This window comes from Polypterus senegalus, chromosome 5 (assembly GCF_016835505.1).
Source record: "Polypterus senegalus isolate Bchr_013 chromosome 5, ASM1683550v1, whole genome shotgun sequence".
NCBI lineage: Eukaryota > Metazoa > Chordata > Cladistia > Polypteriformes > Polypteridae > Polypterus > Polypterus senegalus.
The window spans coordinates 54,010,224-54,029,832 of record NC_053158.1 but is presented as its reverse complement, the minus strand read 5'-3'; the positions used below and the strand labels follow the sequence as shown (position 1 = coordinate 54,029,832).

Genomic DNA, 19,609 nt, shown 5'->3' with positions numbered 1-19,609 from the left:
TTATGCCATCTTACGTTTTCTAATAGATATTTTTACATCTTGGATTACTAATCGAGTGTGAAGCCTTCTGTATGTGCATAACACATATGGTCTTTACATGTTCTTGCGGATTTTCTCCAACATTTAAATCTATTGCTATTAGAATCTTTTTGAGCCTGTGAACCAGAATTTATTGGTGTGTAAATATAGCAGACTGGTGTTCTGTCTAGGTCAGCTGACTTCTTTCTTTGTAGGTTTCTACTACTCTTCTAGATACTATTAAGAGAAAATAAGTGACAAAAATTAAAAAGACCAAAGGAAAACCAATCATAAAAAATTGACAAAAATGATTATTTTTTAGTGTTGGAATTTTAGACACCGTGATGTATTTTTCATGTAAATAATTTACGTGAATTGCCCAAATTTCAAATACAGTATCTTCAATTCAATACTGATTTTTTTCTTTCCTCCCAACACAGAATGATAAATCTACAGCTCTTCATTTTGCATGTTCTCAAGGAGCTATTGATGTTGTCAAGCTGATGCTTTCTTCATGCAAACAGGAAGATAATGTGATCAATATAATTGATGGCGGCCATCAGACACCATTGCATAAGTAAGGATATCACTTAAAAATACTAACCCTGAATAGCACTGGGGTTTGGAATATTGAATGATTGTTAATTTGGAAATTCACTTACAGTACTTAAAGCAATATACAGTACAGTATATTTACAGCAAACTCAGCAAAAGGGAATGGTAAGAAAAAAACAAACATGCTGCTGGCAAAATCATAAGACGGCAGATGCTGTGATGTGTGGTATCCAAAGGCGTTAAAACAAAAGATAAACAGTTGTCCTGGAGGAAAGCTGGCATGTGATATTCTGAGCAGACAGAGAAGCAAAGATGCCAGGAGAACATAAGGATGCTGGACCTTGGTATGGGGTTTCTTTTTATAAATGGGCCAAACCTCTGCCTGTGGAGAGGGAGCAAGGCCATGGTGACAGCAAACTGATTGTACCACGGGCATGTGGAATTCTGCTACATGGCAGAGAGAGACAGAATGCCTTTTACATACAGATTTTAAACAGAGTACGGAGGGTTTAAGGATACAGGGAAACTAAGAAAGGTTTATTATTAAAAGAGGTTCTGTTAAGCCCCAAGGAGCATAAGGCAAAAGGCCTAGAAGGCAATGCCTTCAAATTAGAGAATCCCAATCGCATATAAAGTCCCTATATGAAATCCAAGAATAGTTAAAAACAGGTCACAGGGGTATACAATCCAGTAATAAACAAAAACTTATTAAAAGAGAAACTCACCAGCACTATGAGCAAAATTCATAATGAACTGCAAGGAGCTGTGGGTTTTGCTAAGCCTTTAATTGAGGGCAGTCTCTTGTGATGATGGTCAGGTGGCCCCACCTTTTGGAGAACCACCCAGAAAACACACAGAACATGAAAGAAGATACACATATGCATAGAAACCAAATTACCTATAATCTATATATAAATAAAGTCAAATACCACTGTCTCACTAATCACGAAATCTCCCAAACCATGAGGACTTGGGACTTGAAATTTGGAATGTAGATTACCATTGGCCCATAGGTGCTCGCTAAGAAACGGTTTTAAAAATTTCGTGGTACAAGTGCAAAATTTCTTACAGTTTTTTAGACCTGTTTGAATGTCTGTCCGATTTTCACGAGAGAACTACTTAATGGATTTAGATCTTTTTTTCAATAATTTGCTTGAATATTCTGTTGACTTTGCGACTTTCTCATCACGCTAAGTATTATAGTTCGCTTGTGGTTCCGATTTATTAACGCAAATCTGAGAGAGACTCATCGGGCTGCGGGGCCCTCCTCACTTACACATCTGCCTCGGGGCATAACCTTAACTCTGCTTAGTTAGCGAACGAGAGAACTACTTAACAGATTTAGATCTTTTTTTTTTTTCTATAATTTGCTTGAACATTCCGATTGATGTTGCGACTTCTCTCAATTGTGCTAAGAAACATAGTTCGCTTGCGGGAGTGATAAATTCACACTAATCTGAGACAGGCTACCGAGGGGAGTAGAGAGCTATGTGGGGCCCTCCTCACTGTCCTGTTTCACTACTCCAAGGGCAAAGCTGCGAGAGATGGCTAGTATTAACATAAAGAAAGGAATCAAAATGAACAGAAAGAAATAAAAACAGCATTTGAACCCCACCAAGAGAGGAACACTGGCTAAAGCATAGCATACTGCATTTATGTAAAGAAAGGCTTCACAGCTGCATGGTATTGGCCAGTGTGCCATTGTGATTTAGGCTTCAACTTGTGTTTAGATGTGCAGTTGTTCAGTTATGGTGCTGTATTTTTGTTTTTTTTTTTGTTTACTTGAAGGAGCCATTTATTAGAGGAAGGGTCATAAATAGAGTTGATTAGGCAAAGCAAGCTCTTAAATAAGCTGTGGAATTAGTTGCAGCTTTTCAGATAGGAGTAAATGGAGATTTTTCAAAGTGTGACACACTTTTTTCCTCATAATTTAGCATTTTATGTTAATTTTCTCCTCTTAATTTAGCATTTTATGTTTATTTTATATTTATATGGCACTTCCTGTGCTATTGCATTGGAGAAGTGCAGTGCTTAGTTGTATTTTGTGTCTTCCATTAGATCAAAGTCCCATCTAGAGATTCCACTATTAATTCTTGTTGTCATGAATCTGAACTGAAAGAGCAGATGTACAGCATATAATGTCAGCAATATTAATTTTATTGGTTACAATTTCCTTTTTGCAAGCAAATATGTATGATTTAGAAGTATTTACTGCCATTTTTACATTTCCGTAATTTTTTTGTTTTTTTTATTGCAGGGCGGTGATATTTGATCACATTGAGCTGGTTCAGTATTTAGTATCAAAGGTAATTTTAATTATTATTTTAAAATTTTGTCACTGTCTCCACTATTCCATAAAAGAATCCCACAACACCCCCAAACACCAGTTCTGCTTTGGGCCCCACTCCATCCTTGAGTCAACGCTGACTAGTTTATTTATAGTTCTGTAATCTCCATGCTCTGTTACTTTAGGCTTTTTCTTGAGTGAGATCGCTATAGTCTGTCTGAAGTCTTCTGGCCATTCACTAATGATAGGGAACTTCTTAGAGACTCCAACCAATGCTTTCCAGAAGTTTTAAAACTCTTGACACATTATCAGTTCTTACATGCTGTGAATATTATGATTTTCTTACTCCTCTTATATTTTTTAATTATTTTGAATTTATTTATGTATTTTGATTTTTGGGATTTAATTCTGATGTTAACTTTTTATTTCACTTTCATTTCGATGTTGTTAGCATTAAATTGCATCTTTTTCTGACACAGTTTTGTTTTTTCTCTCTGTTGTCACTATTTTGTCGATCCTTTTGCTATGATGTGCCGTCCAGTTGCTGGTGGCGTGTTCACTGAGTTTGTGACCCAAGGGTTCAAAGGTCAGCTTGAGCAGCCATGTTTTATTCAAGTTTGATGGATAACTCCTGTCATACTTGTGTTCTGTTTTTTCCTAATTAATTTTCCAGGTATTTTAATCTTTGGCGAAGTTATTTGGAACATAATTTAAGGTTTTGTTTTGATTTGATGAAAAATTTACCTGATTTCCTGGCTTAAGAACATAACATGTTTCCTGACTTACAATTCATCTTCTGGTCTTCTCTTCAAGCAATATCTGTACTTTTTAGCAGAACACTTCTGTTTTGTTGTTTAGTTCATTATATAACTCATAATACTACATATATAACAACTTCTCCTTCTCCCTCTAAAAATGTGTATAAATTAGTGCTGGGAATTGATTAAAAAATGAACTAATTAATGGCATAACTGTGTGTAATTAATCTCGATTAATCGCTTCTAACATTAAAACATGTAATTATAAAATTAATACATAAATCTTGAAGTAAATACACACTAAATCACAAATTTAATGTAGAATCAACTGAAAGGAATTAGAAAATGCCATAGTTTAAACTTAAACAATGACCTTAAACCTGGACTTTTAATAAAATACTACTTGAGCAAGAAAAACCTGAATTAGAATGCCCAGCTTGTGGCATCATATTCAAAAAGACTTGAGGCTGGAATTGCTGCCAAAGGTGCATCGACAAAGTATTGAGCAAAGGCTGTGAATACTTATGTACATGTGCTTTCTCAATTTTTTTATTTTTAATAAATTTGCAAAAATCTCAAGTAAACTTTTTTCACATTGTCATTATGGGGTGTTGTGTGTAGAATTCTGAGGAAAAAATGAATTTAATCCATTTTAGAATAAGGCTGTAACATAACAAAATGTGGAAAAAGTGACGCGCTGTGAAGACTTAAAAATCAGTTTGGGGATGAGTGTCTCTCTCTCTCAGTCTAGAGTATATGATTGGTGGAAGTCATTCAGAGAGGTACTATCATCTCTTCGGTCCACTTAAGGAATTTTTAGGGGAAAAGAAATTCAAGCCAAATGAAGAGGTTATTGATGCTGTGCAAGAATGGGTCAACATGAAGTCAAAAGACTTCTACTTTTCGGGAATTAAGAAGCTTCCTGCGCACTGGAACAAGTGTATTGCAGTGGCAGGAGACTATATAGAAAAATAGTGTGTAAGTCGTTTCAATGTATTCAATAAATAAAGCATAGCTCATAAATTCCTGTTTATATTTGAACACCCCTCATATTTTGGGGGGAAAGGCAGCGCCTGAAGTGGAAATTTATAAGAGCTGGTACTCTGCTTGCCTCATGGCAAATTGTATGTTAGATTCCACAGTGCCATGGGTGCTTCTCCCTTGAGTTTCGGTCAGGATGAAAACCAGGCATTTAACTCGTATATTTGTACATTGAAGGTTAATATGTAAGATGCCAGTAAGCAAACAACTGTACCAAACATTGCCAATACACCACAACATAAAATGGAAAACTACTGGTGTGTACCAATCCACTTCAAACCCTGGGGAGGAAGCACATAAAACAATTGGAAACTTAAATAAAATTACTCAGCTGATGGGTAGACAGTAGCACTTTTTGCTGGTTAAAGGATATAAATTTCAAGAATATTAAATTGAAAAATAATTGGAGCTGCGTAATTTCAGAGTGGTTAATTCTACTGTTGCACAACTCAAGAAGTCTAGATTTAAATCCCAACCCTGTTACTCTTTGCAAAATTAGCACTTTCTCTCTGTGTTGGCATGGATAGTTTAAGTGTAGTATAGTAGTGTAAGAGTATAAATAAATTAGTCAAGCGAAACACCAGCATTCCATCTTGGGTTGGTTCAAGTGTTAAGTTATGTTCTGCTTCCACATACCTTTGTAATTGGATAAAGTGGGTTCATTAATTGATAAACGGAAATAATTTTTCAGAAAAAAAATTTACATGTAGTACAAATATTGGAACTGCTATTGTTTTCTGTGCTCAGAAAAGAACTGCAAAGCCAAATGGAATGAACAAGAACATTTTGCAATTACAATAATGTACTGTACAATAAACATATTAGATACACACTTACTTCGTGTGTCCCTCATTTATATTTTATGTTTTTTTTTCATTATTTATACCTTAAAATTTACTTTCTGCAGGGAGCAGGAATTGACAATATTGATTGTGAATGTCACACGCCACTACTCCTTGCAACATCCTGTGGAGCCTGGAAGAGTGTTGAATTTTTAGTTTTAAAAGGTACCGAATAATTCATGTAAAAATTTGTTGGGGTGGTAATTCAGTATCTGGCCCAGTTACTGTCTGTGTGGAGTTTGTATGTTCTCTCATTGATGTGTTTTCCTCATGCTCCTCTAGTTTTCTCCCACTTCCTAAAGTCATGGGTTTGGGATTAATTGGTGACTGTAAACAGACCTGTTTATACGTGTGTGTGTTCTGAAATAAACTGATGACTAATTCAAGGTTAAGTCTGGCTTTCTACTTATTGCTGGTAAGAAATATTCAGCCTCTCTGTAACACTTTAATTGAAATAGTTTGTAAAAAATGACAGTCTTTTAAATTAGACACTTCAATTCATGAAGAAAACAAACTGCTTTTCTTCTTTCTGTTATATGCTGAAAGTATGAGAACCACTCTTCTTGATTCTGCATTGAATGTTTTGTTATGTTATGATTTAGTGGAACGTTAAACTTAACTCATTTACGTTTTTCTTTAAAAGTAAAACAACAGATGATTCTATGTACTCTTAATCATTGTTCTTCAGGAGCAAACGTTAAAAAGAAAGATTCTGCTGGGTGCAACTTCCTTCATTTGGCCATTCAACAGCCCAAAGGACTAAAGAATCTTTCAGATTCAATATTACAAGTAAGTTATTATTCACCTTTTCTTATATTTACAGTTATGTAAAATGCAGCAAACCACCTGCGTTGTAATGCTACAAGTGCCAGATTAAAGAAGGATCAGCCAAGAACTACATTTAGCATGATATTGGTATGAAAAAAATAAAAATATGATTGGGCATTAAACTCAAGTATAAGTGCTATGGTAGGATGCAATGAGAATACTTTATATGCAGTATTAAATCATTAGTAGATGTTCAACTTTACAAATCAACTTAATTTTGAACAAAAATGAATTGTTTTGGGCCAAAATTGCATTTTTCTGCACACACATTAAAAAAGAGTAAAATAGTATTTGACTAAAATAAGTGGAAATGCACTGCTCAATAGAATACAGTAGTATGCCTTAGGGGCACCATCTGATTAGCTATTCATTGGTAATATATGTAATCTAATAATATTGCTCTACTAGTGTTGATTTCAGTGGTAAAGTCAAAAGTAGAACAGGACCACAAAAATGTGCCCTTTCTCTGCTTTGCTTTATTCTACAGTATAACAAATTTTTACATGTGTGCTACCACAAATACACCTTCATTTTTCTATCCTCGTCATGTGTCTCTTTGTTGTCCCCAAGTCAGCAGTTTTCCTCAGTGTCTCTTCCATTTGATAACTAATCTTACCTTTTCAACTTTTCAAACATATATCCCAAAGACAAATGTACTGTGATCAAAAATGAAGATCACAATGTCATAGGTAAAACTGTAAACAAGCAGATACTGACATGTTAGCTTTATGCAGTTTGCTTTGATAAATAATAAGTGTTATTTTTGTGCCTCTGGACCTCTATACACTATAGATGTACTTTTATCACTGCACATGTGCCAGCGGGACTGAGTGAATATAACATGTGAAATAAAGTGAGTAAGACTTTAGCATTTGTAGACAGCAACCAATCAAATGATCTAATGCTTGGATTAACTGGCTTTTCTGTTCCACTAACGACTGTTACTAAACACCTTGGCAGTTGGAGAGTTTGCCACTATATGTTCACACACTTACTTAAAACATGTCACTTATGTCTTTGGAAATTCTCTTCTTTGCAGCTATGCCTCCCTTTTGGTTTTATTTATTTTAATGTGCTGTACCTATGAAACTTGCTTAATGAGATTTACAGTAGCAGTGTGATGTAACAGCAGGCCTCTAGCCTACCCCTACTTTACAATAATAACTTATACCGCCTAAGATTATTTTTTTAAGTATAAAATTAATTACCCTCTGAAAGTCAAAGTTTTTCATTGCTTTCATACTTTTCACTCCAGGTGAGTTGAATCATCAAATTTTTTTGTTGATAATATTTTGACATTTCTCTTGTTATGGTCCTCCATCCATTAGTTAGGACATCGTCAAATCATGTTCAGGATTGCATGGGCTGAAACCTTGCGTGTCAACTCCACACACATTTCGTGTTTACTCATATGGGGACTATTCTGAGTTGTTAGTTACCATAACATGCACATCTTTGGAATGTGGAGGAAAACAAAGAAAAAAATGCCGACACAGGAAGCCTGTACCTACTTTACATAGAAAGCACCAACAATGAGATTCATACTCAAGTCCCTGGAGCAGTGAAGCTAGCACCCATACCACAATGCCACCCTTGTTATGATTATTACTTCTTAAATCTTTTTTCTTTCTTTTTTTTTTTACAAACATCTTACATTTTCGAAGGAGGTACAACTAAAAACGTATAGGTTAGGAGTATGCACCCACCACATGACAAACCACCTCAAGATCCCAGATTAGGAACCAAGTGCAGCCATGCGACGCCTCAGCACCACACTAGTTCAGATGAAATGAAACGGTGTGAGGTTTTTTATGGTGGCTGGAGTGCCAATTCTGCCACCAATCCCCAGGTTTTTCCCTGCAGGCTGGATATGAATTAATGTCATACCCAGGACATGGATATCTATTAATCAATAAAGCTTATTTTCTTTTTTCTGAGGTTGCTGTTTTAAGAAAATGTTTAGAAGAAAATGAACCTACACACAAAATACGCACACAGGGCATAAATTATAAGTATAGAGGCTGAGAAAATTAACAATTGATTCTTGCAAGTGTTCAGTCAAACAAATGGCCCCAGGCACTTAGTACTATAATGTTTTATATGCATGCAGTAGATTACACAGCTATCCAAGCTGACTTTCTCTGAAATACAATAATACATATGGATTTTGAATGGTGGCTTGCATTTTCTTTCCATTTTGTGAGTCTTGTGATCTTTATTTTCACCAGTTTTTATTTCATTATTGGTTGGATTCATGTAGATTGTAATATCTAACAGTAAGATTAAGATAACTGCGTTATTTAAATCGGATTAAATATGGAAGGTCAAAAATATATGTTAGACAGCTAATGTAGAATTTAGTTTTTTTTTTTTCTTTTGCAACATAACTAACATACAGAAAGCAATGTTGTAATATGGCACAATTTGATAACCACAATGAATATGGACCCAACCATTTGCTACTTTTAAACAATTAAATCATTTAAGAGTTGTCAGCATTTGTTCCTGCAGCATCAGCCATGAGGTATGAATGAATCCTGGAGAGGGATGCCAATGTATGGTGTTGCACAATCATTCCCCACCTTACTTATACTGGGCCATTTTAGATTTATGCCTTATAAACCAGTACAGATTTGAAAAATGGGAAGAAAAATCAGAGGAAGAACCAGGCAGACATTCCACAATTTTAATATCCACCCAAAGTCACAAATTACTTGGTCTGTTTGAAGTTTATACCTGAAAAAGTTTTGGATGCAGCCAACAGAGTAGCAAAAAAACCCCAAAAAAACAATAACATACTTGTATATTGCATAGTCCTCTAATTACTTGAGTGCAAAACACCATAAAACGTTGAGCAAATTTTAGAATGTTCAATTATTATTGAATAGCCAGCCTAATCAGATCTATTAAGTGCATTTACTTCTGTAGAAGAACTATACTTTAAGAAATGTTTAAAGAAGCTATTCTAGTTGGCAGAATTTCACATGATCTCTCATCATCACAGTCATGCTGGTGGTTCTCTAAGACCTCATATAAAGCATTACACAATACACCCAATTAAAACAACATATAATCTTCTTTAACAATGCTGCTTTTATGGCAAGTTAGTCAATAATTTACACAAGGTTCATAACTTTGTTGTCCTTTTCCTTGCCTTTCATCTCTTAAATGTACAGCACGTTGGTCAACGTAACATTGTTTTTAAATGTTCTTAAATTAAATTTGCCTGCTTGCTACATATAATTTCTAGTGTACAGTATGTCATCCCTGATTTTGATCAGAACTTAAATTGGGGAAGACTTGTGTCACCAAGAACTCAAAATTAAAATAGTAGATAACAAAGTTTAGTTCTTAATAAACAACTGCACTAAGCTTTAAAAAGAATAAATAAAACCAGTCTGTCAGCTCTAAGAAAAGAAAAATACAATACCAATATTCCTCTTTCTCCATCCTCACTGAAAAAAAAAGAAATAAATTAAAAATTGTGCCCAGGGAAAATCCACTCTTCCAGTATTCTGCTCAAATCATTGGATATCTGCTTAATCCAAATCCAGTTCAACCAGTCAGTCACTGGACACACACACCAACTCATAAGGGACCGATTTAGTTTTGCTATTCAGCCCAACCTGCACCTTTTGAGAATGTGTAGGAATCTCCTTGCCAGATAGAAGTAAACAAAAATTAAATGGTGTGAACGCCCGGCCTCGACCACAAACAGACACCAAGACCGTTATGTCCGAAACACACTCTTTTATTGTGTTTTCTCCTTCCAGTACAGCACAATGCACAAATCACTCACAGTCCTTATTTTCTTCTCCTGCCACCTCCACTCCTCTCTCGTCAAGCTCCGTCACACTACCTCCCAACTCTGGCTCCCCGAATGGAGTGAGGCGGCCCTTTTTATACAGTACCCGGATGTGCTCCAGGTGCTTCCTGACGAGTCTCATGTTGAGGCGGAAGTGCTGCAGTCCATGTTTCCTGGAACGTTTGGTTGCCCCTTGGCGGTGGTCACATGCCCCAACAGGGTGGAGCCTCCCAGCTCTGATCTTGTGGCTCCCCTGCACTCCATGGCAGTAGCCGTCTTGTGTCCCGGGGAAGGTATCGGAGCTCTCCCGGATGTTCCACGTCCCAGGTATCCTGACTATGCAGCCGTCTATCACAATGGATAGTGCCTGGGCCAGAATTCAAACTCAGTAGTCTGAAGTTATGAGGAAACAGTGTTAACTACCTTATCACCATACATCCTCTTTAAGCATAATCAGTCCATGAAAGTATAAAGTTTGCAGCATATCTTTAAAAGGCTAGCCTAACTGGGCTTCCTATAATTTTTGAATTGTGACAGTTTAATTTGGAATAACATACCTGAGAATTTCCTTTTGAGGCAGCCTTGTTAGGTTGTGACCATCGTCTCTCACAGGGGCAGTAGGATGCTGCTCTGATTTACTTTATTACAGTTATAGGAGTCATTTGGCATCTTGCTGCCTGCCAGCTGAAGTAGTAGTGTGTCCTCTCTGCAGTTGTACTTATAACAGGTCATCTATAAGAATATGCAGTTAGATTTGTAAATTATGACGAAATGCGTTTATATAACATTATCAAGAAAATTGTTCACAAGTTAATGAGGGAACAATCATGGAATTACACAAATGCAACAAAAGCCAAAGCTAGACTTTGGGAAAATCTATAAAAATTACCAGTGGGAAGAAATTAAAAGAAATGGATCCAACAACCTTCATGACACTGCATGACGATGGTGAATGTAAAACCTTTTAATATTGCAGGTGAACGTTAGGGACACCCAGTTATGTTCTGAGGGTTTGTGAATGCCTAACTATTTCATTTGTTGTGACTCACTGGATAATTCCGTAGTGGTTTAAACAGAGATACTCAAATGAAATCATAATTTTATCAAAAAATTAAAACTTTCAAATAAATTATGCTCTAAAAGTGTTAACCTACCTGCACAATAGTAATGTGATTGTTCAATAAAAGAAGTGTGAACTTTATATAATAACCTTTGATTAAAGAAATGAGTATAACCCTATTAACTGACACTTCATTTTACACCTGTAAAGGTATTTTCAGCTCTTGCAAAAGGCATTATTTCTTTTCTGTTGTCATGACTGAGGTATCTTTGTAGGAAGGACTTTTAGTAGCTATATTTCAAGGGAGATTCAATTTGGTGATTCTTACTGCTGCTAGAAAGAGAGCCAGGTTCAAAAAAGACAAACTATAAATAAGCAAAGTGTTAAATGGAGCAGTTGAGGGAAGAAAGTGAAATCTAATAAACTATTCTGATATAGTATACTTAAAAACAGAACAGTTGAAGTAGTGCTCAATACCTGGGACATAAATCCAGCTTGACATGCGGCCTACGAAAATGAACACTAGAATGAAGAATCAGAAATTATTACTTCTAAATTTTCCTTTTCAAAATAATTATCTAATGTTGTTTCTGACATAGAATGTTTTACTATTAAGTTTAACCATGTTTTTCCTTTTTATTTTTAAAATGTTAAGCGCAAGGAAGTCATGGCTCTACTAGATGACAAGGACAATGAAGGGTGCAGTCCCCTCCACTATGCCTGCAAACTTGGTGTCCCTGATTCTGTAAACAACATGCTGGGGTTAAAAGTGTCAATCAGCCTAAAATCAAAAGATAAAAAATCCCCTTTGCATTTTGCAGCTGCGTAAGTATGAAATATTTTGGCAGTCATTATTACTAAGCGTCTATAACAATAAACATACATCTCAGTACGTTTATTAGGAATGTCTTGTGCATTTTTTTTGTGTTATATAAAGTCAAACAAAATAGTAAAAAATATGACTCATTACTCTAACATTTTCACACTGGTTTTAGTAAAAATATTTTTTGCTATATTATTTAAATTGTAGAATTTCAGATTGTATCTTAATAATTTGTTGCTGATTAGAATATTGTATTTGTTATTTGTTAAAATGAGAAAAATGTGTATGGAATATTTAGTATAATAATATTTGGTTGCTATTTTTAATTCAGATGCCAATTACTTTTAATTATTTCAGGTTTGGAAGAATTAATACTTGTCAACGCTTATTAGAAAGAATGAAGGACACTAGACTTCTAAATGAAGGGGATGAAAAAGGAATGACTCCTCTTCATTTGGCAGCTCAGAATGGACACACCAGAGTTGTTGAAATACTCCTTAGAAAGGGTGCCTTATTTCTTTGGTAAATACTTATGCTAATAATATTGTTTTGAAAGCATAGACATGTTTCAGTGAGTAGTTTAGAGAATGTCCTTTTTGCTTTTTACAAAAAAAAAACATTTAAAAGCAGTCTAACTGAATAAACGGCGCACTATGCAATATACATGTGAGTTACCAGATGTCTTTGGGTAGAGAATTTTCTCCTTACAATATATTTTTGAAAACAGATAATGTTCAGGCACTCTGCTTAAACAATGTAGCTAATGTTTAAATCCTTTGGATTCAACTTTCATCCATTAAATACAAACACATTTAGCCAGAATTTTTGGACTTAAGTATAAACTTTAATGATCTTTTAAAAATACATTTCTGCTCCTATTTCAATGTAACATATAGTAAATTTAGAAACATATGACTGACACACATTTGAGTACAGTATTGCCATTTATGCAATAAATATAAAGCAGCACAGTAGAACAGTTGCAAAATGGTTTCAAATCGGTATTTTATTTTAATATGTAAATGAAAATCTTATTGAATTTCAGTTAAATTTCTGTTCTTCTTACATTTTAAAAGACAAATTAAATATTTCTCATTATTGATGCCTTTCGCACACACACAAAAAAAGCATGACACTCTTACTATCCTATCTACGCATTCACTTGGAACAGCACCAACAGTATATCACAAGCAACTTTTTCCTCCCAAGTCATAAATCTGACATATAATCACATATCTATGGTTTATTTTTTTTTAAAAAAAGCAATTTTTTTCGTTGCACTGTGTAAATAGAGACAGGGTAGATGGAAAAAGAGTTGCAGCACAAACAGCGTTCTGATGATCAGGTGTATATAGAGGGGCAGAAGAGGATGGGGGAAGTGATGGTCAGTTCAGGCAGAAGTGACATCACAGTTCCTCCAGATTGTGCTGCTCCATTCTAGGGCAAACGGAAATCGAGCTAGTAGTATTGTTACGACCAGATACTTCACTGTAAGATAGGATGACCCAAATCCTGAGTGACATGCCCAAAGCTTGCGTGTTTGACAACTGTAATATACTGTATAATGGCAGTTAATCAAACAAAATTGAAGTTGTAAAGATATTAGGAGCTACATTAGAGATTTTAAGTATTATGTTGTAAATTTATTTAAATGTAAAAGCCATGTCACATTTTGTGACTTTTCCAGTTATTTTCACCTGTAGACTTCATGTACATAATCTTATCGAGTTTGGATTCGCAATACTGTAAATTTCAATTTCATAGTCTGACATACCAAGGGACTCAGCAAAATCAAACCACTTTGTCTTAAGTTGTAGGGTGTGGCTCTGTGTGCATGAGAGTTGAAAAAAAATGAATGCTTACCCAGAAGTATAGTGCATATAATATAGCAATGAGGAATAAGGAATGCAGATGTTTTGGACCTCAAAACAGAAAAGAGTCTTGTCTGTCTCGTTTTTACCATGAATGAACGGAAGAAGAAAAAAAGGGTGGAGATTATGGCTGAATTAATCATACATGTTAACCCTTCATACAGCACCGGCACCAACAGGCAGAACATTACTGGCTGTCAGAAAAAAAAAAGTGAGCATGCGATTTTTTGAAAGTGTATGACTGTGCTGAAAAGTGTATTTTAAATCATTACCTTCCTTTCCAAATAGAAGTCACGTAATTTGACATCACCTTAACCTTTAGATATAATACCGCTCTTCTGATGTGATTTATATTGCATACATAATGTATTTATTATAATCTATGCATTCAATTTTGGAGCCTACAAGTCAGGGAGATAAAGTCTGTCCTTATATTGTCTAGAACTGGGTCTGGGAGGTCACCCAGGATATACGTATCTTTTTCCAAGGCTAATAGGTGAGAGATGTAGAGGAAATGATAAGCGTTGGCCCTTAAGGTTCACCATGTAATTCCAGACCAAGGGCCTAGTGCCTGGTGATTAGGCTTTAACTAATGTGGTTATTTGCTGTAAGCCAGAAGCCCCTGTCATTCTGTAGTTCACTTCACTTCTTCTTTCGGCTGCACCTGCATGTCCTCTCTCACCACATTCATAAACCTTCTCTTAGGTCTTCCTCTTTTCCTCTTACCTGGCAGCTCTATCCTTAGCATCCTTCTCTCAATACACTCATCATCTCTCCTCTGCACATGTCCAAACCAACACAATCTCGCTTCTCTGACTTTGTCTCCTAACTGTCCAACTTGAGCTGACCCTCTAATGTATTTGTTCCTAATCCTAACCATCCTCGTCACACCCAGTTCAAATCTTAGCATCTTTGTGTAGCTCACTTCACTAATCCTGCTTAATACTTTAGTGAAGCCCTTAGGTTGACAACTCCCAAACATGATGATCCATGACCAGAAAAATATAAGAATCTGGACCAAATTAAATTTAAAAGGTTCTTATCTGATTTATTAAAGCACAAAGCAAAACAGAAAAATAGAAATAAAATAAATATTCAGTAATATAAGATTTGATGGTTTAGCTCATTTGCCTGCTTTAACTAAATATATAAGTGACAAAGAAAAATAACGGTCTTACAATAAATATGCACTACTGACACCGATTCTGCCCTTCTCCTCTATCTTCAGGATGGAATTAGCCATTCAATAAAATCTATTGCACATTTACTGTATCTTGTATCTTTTAACAACAGGCCCAGGCACTTCCAGCTATACAGTTTTGCTCAGACACAACCATTTATTAGTAAGTAACTTTATTCTAAAACAGGGAACTTCACTCACAATTTCCTAAATAGAGAACAGTCCTTGTCGATAATGAAAATTGGTAATTAAATATGTTGCTAGTTAATTCTAGTTAAGACAAATTTTACATTGTATAGAAGGAATGTCATTTGTATTAGCAAATATCATTGGCTTTACCTCACCATTCTTATGTTGGCATGGGTTGTACATGAATATCAGATCAAAAAAGGGGGGTGGGATCTCATTGACACAGGAGCGGTGCCTCTCAAAGATCAGTTCTTGGATGAGTGAAAGACTAACACGCCATGTAGCTAAATAGCAAGTCTCATTATCAGCAAGGTCTGTCTAAGAAAATTGGTTGGAATGAACACATGCAGCCACTGCTGCCCATCAGGACTATGAGTGAACATCCCCATCCTAAATGGAACGTTCTGTCATAGGGTAATACAGTACTTTGGCCCTGGAGTGTGTTTGATTTGTGGCTGTGTGTGTGTGTGTGTTTGTATTAGCATGGCAATGGACTGATACCCTGTTCAGAGTCTGTTCCTGCCTTGTGCCTTATGCTAGCTGAATTAGGCTTCATCACCCCTGTGACTGCATGACATGACATTTCCTTACATGTTTAACACTTTTTTTTTTTTTTTACATTTCCTTATTTTGCATTTCAATTAAAATTAACAAAGGGTTTCACAATCCTTATCTTAAAAAGCAAATAGAGTAGTATATACTTTAATAATTATTTCAGAGCCAAGTGTTTCTGATGATAAAATACAGTATCTTAGGTCCCTTTTTGGTCTGCTTTAAGCTGGAACTTGGAAAAGATGAATTTACCCTTGTGACCTTTAATTGATCTTCTTTCTCAGCATTCAGTTCAGATTTTCTTGCTTAAGTTGTAATTAGATAGATAGATAGATAGATAGATAGATAGATAGATAGATAGATAGATAGATAGATAGATAGATAGATAGATAGATAGATAGATAGATAGATAGCTGCGGTGGGTTGGCACCCTGCCCAGGATTGGTTCCCACCTTGTGCCCTGTGTTGGCTGGGATTGGCTCCAGCAGACCCCCGTGACCCTGTGTTCGGATTCAGCGGGTTGGAAGATGGATGGATGGATAGATGGATAGATAGATAATTTATTTACTCAACTTAACAGTCAGATATACAAATCTGAATTTTTTATTATTTTCAGAATCTCTGCTTTATTCTGAACTGAATCAATCTTTTGGTAGTGGGCTAGGGTGGCCGATTTTCTTTGAGTAATGCCATACAGACGGCAGATAGGATACCAGTCCATTACAAGATACACTCATGATCAGAATGGGCCAAATTCGAATTAGTAAATCAATGTATTATGGATATCTTTGGGTTGTGATGTACAGTATATATTCTATATTCATTCCTGCTACCTCACATAAAAAAGACAATCAAATCTGTTGTAACAATAGTGACAGGTTTCCTAAAAAAATAGACTTAAAATGATAAAATATTAATGTAAAAATAATTACAATATACATGCATTGTGAGACGTTATTTCCACCCTTGCTGATGGAAAAGCTATATTTTAGCATGAGGGATTGTGAAGGGTAGATGTGATCATCACTGTCAGATAAGAAAAAAATATTTTTCATTTTTCCTGGGATTCATCCTTAATGTTTTGAGGGAAACTGACAATGTAATACAAGCATATGCTGCACAAATAAGTATCATCCTTTACTTTTACTCCCAATTACTTCTTTTTTTTTTTCTTAGTTACTAGTGTAAAAATTTCACATTAACTCCCTATAAAACATGTTATATTTACTCCTACTTAGTCTTCTTATTAAGAGGTATGCCTTCCTGTTTAACCCTGAAACTCATCACAGGTCAATTCTTTATTTGATTGAATGTTGTATTGCTTCATTCTATAGTAATATATTGGTTTTAAATTAAGTATACTGTGTTAACAAGAAAAAAACAAACAAGGAAATATATCTACTGTATTTTGCAGTTGACGTAAAGTCCTTGTTTTTTCTCATTTAAATCATTTACATTTTAGTGATCATAAAGGCTGGACTTGCTTCCATTATGCTGCAGAGGAAGGGTATACTCAAACTATGAAGATACTTTTGGAAACAAATATCAAATTAATGGATAAAGCAGATGAAGATGGGGTAGGTATGGATTTGTCTGTAGGTAAACCATTTTGTTTTTTTGAAGCCACATTTTAGCAAAAATGCACAGTACAACAATATAGTCAGTTTAGCATTTCAGTTACATTGTGTGATAACAGTATTTCTGGAAAGAGTCCAAGCTAATGACAGGAGTTTTGTTTTCCCCTCTCCTAATATCAACTGGCCAGTCAACAATGAATTGATGAACAAATAGTGCTGGGCTCCATTTATGTTAATCAGTAACAAACTATTTTGTGTCATTCTGTTTTCACTATGTAATTAGTGAATTTTGTATTTACATTTCATCTGAGAACTTTTTGCTTTCAGTGAAGAGTGCTACACAAAAAATGAAGTCTGAAATCAAAATTCTTAAATAAAACAACATACAGGGTAGGTAGGCAGAAACAATCAAATATCAAATGAACGGAAAAGACAGCTTGATGCCTGCATTGGCTGTTTCTGTATCAAGTTTATCTCTTTTCTAACCATTTGTTATATCTCACTCACTTGCCCATATGAAAACTACAAGCCACAAGCAATAAACGCAAAGCTGGTATTCCACCCACTTCCTATTTTCTCCACAAATACTCCTGATATTTGATTCTTTGCATCAATTACCCACCTGACTCAAAACTCAACGGTCCTCTGGTAAAGAGTAGCGTTTAATCTCTGAACAGGTAAAATTACTAAGATGTCACAATGAAATCCCAGGGATGCAGAAAAACAGTGCCCATTGGTAAACACTGGAATCACTGCACCCATGAATCCTCATTACAACTTAGAAGAATAGAAGATCTAAAATAATAATAATGTTTGGTAGGTGATGAACTCATTACATTCTGTAAGGGTTTTTCCACATTAAAATAATGTGAGTGATTTACAGGTATATAATGGATGTAAAATGTGTAGAATGCCAGGTAGCAATCGTTTAAGCTTAAGAGATATCAGACATGCCACAGGTTCAGATCCTGGTCATACATATCTTCGATAATAAATGTTGGGTCACCTTATGTTTGTTATACTAGTAAAATTTCAAACAGAACATTATTTGAGAATAATAAATGTATTTGCTTTCTTTATTGTTGTCTTTTATAAAGAACACAGCTCTTCATTTAGCGGCACGAGAAGGACATGCTGCTGCTGTGGCTTTATTGCTGAACAAAGGTGCTGAAATAAATTTAAACAAAAGTGAAGGTTCCTTCCTTCATGAAGCAATATATAGGGGAAGAAAAGAAGTAGCGTTTGTTGCTATTGGAAGTGAAAGGTACACTTAATTTATTTTACAATACAATACAGTATGCTGTTAGACAAAATCTGCATATTATTTATTTTCTTTTTAAAAAAATAGTTTGTGCAGGAGGGTTTTACCTTATCATGACATATTTAGTAAATTGTCAAAATATGAACCTCTGTAATACCGTTACACTTTAAAGAAAGTTGAGTTTCTCAGATATGATTTGGGTACAATGGCTTCCCTACACAATGTGATAAATTACTATTCTTTAAAACTGAATAGTATGTGAACGTACTTGTAATGTCATGTATGCACACACAATTGTATTATAAATTGTATGTTAAATGTTTTTAGAAACCATGTTAAATATACAGATTGTAAAAACTGCACAGTGATAAGGAGACCAGTTTGCATGTTCTCCCCGTATCTGTCTGGATGTTCCGGTTTCCTCCCAATCTCCAGAGGCATTTAGGTTAGGTGAACTTATGGCGCTAAATTGGCCCTAGTTTTTGTTTAGTGTAAGCGTGTTTGTGTGTGTGTTTGCCCTGTGACGGACTGGCATCTTGTTCAAGGTTTGCTCCTGCCTAGTGTTCTATGCTAGCTGAGGTAGGCTTCAAACCCAAATCCCCTAACACCAACAACCAAAACCTGGTCTTGATTAAGTTGGTTAGAGAATGGGACCATTAGGGGCCATTTTAGTACAGTAAACTCATTGTCATGTTCAAGAAACCAATTTGAAATGATTCGAGCTTTGTGACATGGTGCATTATCCTGCTGGAAGGTACATGGTGGTCATGAAGGAATGGACATGGTCAGAAACAATGCTCAGGTAGCCTGTGGCATTTAAACAATGCCCAATTGGCACTAAGGGGCCTAAAGTGTGCCAAGAAAACATCCCCCACACCATTACACCACCACCACCAGCCTGCACAGTGGTAACAAGGCATGATGGATCCATGTTCTCATTCTGTTTGCGCCAAATTCTGACT

General features: G+C 35.5%; 1 protein-coding gene across 1 annotated transcript in view; it reads left to right on the top strand.

The window, feature by feature from the left end:
- trpa1b (transient receptor potential cation channel, subfamily A, member 1b) overlaps positions 1 to 19,609 on the top strand; it is a 98,007-nt gene that overhangs the window by 22,238 nt on the left and 56,160 nt on the right. Inside the window, exons 7-14 of the mRNA XM_039754652.1 lie at positions 459 to 595; positions 2,831 to 2,879; positions 5,567 to 5,666; positions 6,190 to 6,290; positions 11,850 to 12,019; positions 12,375 to 12,539; positions 17,272 to 17,386; positions 18,484 to 18,650. Coding sequence (XP_039610586.1) covers positions 459 to 595; positions 2,831 to 2,879; positions 5,567 to 5,666; positions 6,190 to 6,290; positions 11,850 to 12,019; positions 12,375 to 12,539; positions 17,272 to 17,386; positions 18,484 to 18,650 — 1,004 coding nt within the window. The remainder of the gene's footprint in view (positions 1 to 458; positions 596 to 2,830; positions 2,880 to 5,566; positions 5,667 to 6,189; positions 6,291 to 11,849; positions 12,020 to 12,374; positions 12,540 to 17,271; positions 17,387 to 18,483; positions 18,651 to 19,609) is intronic.